At 43.4% G+C, this 2,351-nt stretch overlaps 1 protein-coding gene across 1 annotated transcript in view; it reads right to left on the bottom strand.

Moving 5' to 3' along the window:
* Positions 1–156: 156 nt before the first annotated feature.
* The window catches only part of LOC116069757 (zinc finger protein 791-like), an 8,183-nt gene continuing 5,988 nt past the window's right edge, over positions 157–2,351 (bottom strand). Inside the window, exon 5 of the mRNA XM_031340643.1 lies at positions 157–2,335. Coding sequence (XP_031196503.1) covers positions 940–2,335 — 1,396 coding nt within the window. The 3' untranslated portion in view covers positions 157–939. The remainder of the gene's footprint in view (positions 2,336–2,351) is intronic.

Consider the following 2,351-nt stretch of genomic DNA (forward strand, 5'->3'; position numbering starts at 1 on the left):
AGAGAGAGAGAGAGAAAGAGAGAGAGAGAGAGAGAGAGCAAGAGAGAGCAAGAGAGAGCGAGAGAGAGAGCAAGCAGGTTTACTAGAAGAGTTTTACAGAGACAGGTTGAAGAGAAAACAAGCTAGTTGAAGACAGAATGAGCCAGAAGATTAGAAAAGACCTAGAGTTAGCTTGAGGCCAAGCAGAGCAGTTTAGAGAAGCTGAGAGAAGTCAGACTGAGTCAGTCAGCATGGAGAGTTTTGAGCCAGACCAGCTGAGTTGACCATACAGCCAGAATTCAGAAAGAAACAATGAAAGGTGAGTTATTCAAGTAAGTCTCAGAGGCTGAAAACCTTCTAAGCCTAGATTAGAGTGTACAGAGGCTAGAAACGTCTAGGATGAGGCCTAGGTTAGCAGACAGAAGCCACAGAGACATCAGGCAAGTAAAGTTACTCCAATGGACAGTTATTCTTCTGGAACTGTAAGATAAAAACGATCTTTCTTCTAATAGACACACACACACACACAACTTGGCATGGTGGTACACACTTTTAATGTCACTTGGGAGGTAGAGACAGGTGCATCTGAGTTTGAGGTCAGTTTAGTCTACATAGGGAACTCCAGGCCAGTCAGGGCTACAGCATGCAGATATATCAGAAACAAACACTGATGAACATATTTAGCTTTTATGTTTCCTCACATTTTGAATTGTCTGGCCCATTTGATGAGTTTCCTATTACACTGAAGTTAGTTTCCTGTATTATTTATTTACTTAGTTAATTGATAGCATGAGATTTCTCCACAATGGATAATTTCACAACAAAGTGTTTGTTAAAATTGAAAACATTCATTCCCCAGCCCTCACATTTGTTGTCTCTCAATTGTGCATTTTCACATTTACTGAAGGATGTGGACAAAGCAAAAAGTTCTCCCATGCATGTGTATACTAAACATTTCTTTCAGCTGTGAGTTCTTTCATGCCTTTTAAGGGAACTGCCAAGCCTGAAGGCTTTCTCACACTCCTTACATTTGTAAGGTTTCTCTCCTGTGTGCATTCTCATGTGTCCTCGAAAGCTCGTAGAATAAATGAAGGTTTTCCCACACTCCTTACATTCATAGGGCTTCTCACCGGTGTGGATTCTCCTGTGTACCTGAACATAACTTGAGCATCTAAAGGTTTTGCCACATTGTTCACATTCATAAGGCTTCTCTCCAGTGTGAATCCTCTCATGCGCTTGAAGTGCGCTGAGGAAAACGAAAGCTTTTCCACATTCCTTACATTTATAAGGTGTATCTTCAGTGTGAGTTTTGACATGCCGTCGAAAGTTTTCCAAAGAAACGAAGGCCTTTCCACACTGCTCACATTCATAGGATTTCTCTCCGGTGTGTTTTCTCTCGTGTGCACGACAGTATGTGAGACAGATGAAGGCTTTCCCACAGTCTCTGCATTTATAAGGTTTCTCTCCAGTGTGCACCCGCCTGTGGACTCGAAACGCTGAGTGGGCACTGAAAGCTTTGCCGCACTCCTTACACATGTAGGGCTTCTCTCCAGTGTGAGTCCTTTTATGAATCTGAATCGAAGTGGAACATCTGAAAGCTTTACCGCATTGTTTGCAAACATATGGCTTCTCTCCAGTGTGAATTCGCTCATGCACTCGAAGAAAACATGGCCGAAGGAACGCCTTTCCGCAGTCCTTGCATTTATGAGGCTTGTGTGCGTCACCACTGTGTGTCACCATGTGTGTTTTAACACTTGTGCGGGATATGAAGGCTTTCCCGCATTCTTTACATTTATAGGGTTTCTCCCCGGTGTGGGTTCTTTCATGGATTTGGATGGAACTGGGACAACTGAAGGCTTTGCCACACTTCTCGCACACATAGGGCTTCTCCCCGGTGTGAATTCTTTGATGAATACGAAGAGAACCAGGAGAACTAAGCGCTTTACCACAATGCTTACACTGATAGAGTTTCTCTCCGATGTGTGTCTGCTCATGTGTTTGAAAGGGCTGGTAGTAGATGAAGGTCTTCCCGCAGTGCTTACACCTGTAGGGGCTTTCTCCGGCGTGAGTCCTTTCATGTCTCTGAAAGGATTTGAGGTAACTGAAGGTGGCCCCGCATTCCTCACATTTATATCGCTTCTCTCCACTCTTAAACCCATCAAGTTCATGGCCAGGGTGAGATCTGACATGCCTAGTGAGGGATGAACAAAGCATGAAGCCCTTTCCACACACGCTACAATTATATGGTTTTCTTCCAGAAGTTATCTTGGCCACACTAGTGTTTGGAGTCTGTCTGAAGCTTTCCCCATGCTGAATGACTTTTTTACTTTCATAGAATCTTTGTATGACATAACTTCTGCAAAAAAAAAAAA

Source organism: Mastomys coucha, unplaced genomic scaffold, assembly GCF_008632895.1.
Source record: "Mastomys coucha isolate ucsf_1 unplaced genomic scaffold, UCSF_Mcou_1 pScaffold22, whole genome shotgun sequence".
Lineage (NCBI taxonomy): Eukaryota > Metazoa > Chordata > Mammalia > Rodentia > Muridae > Mastomys > Mastomys coucha.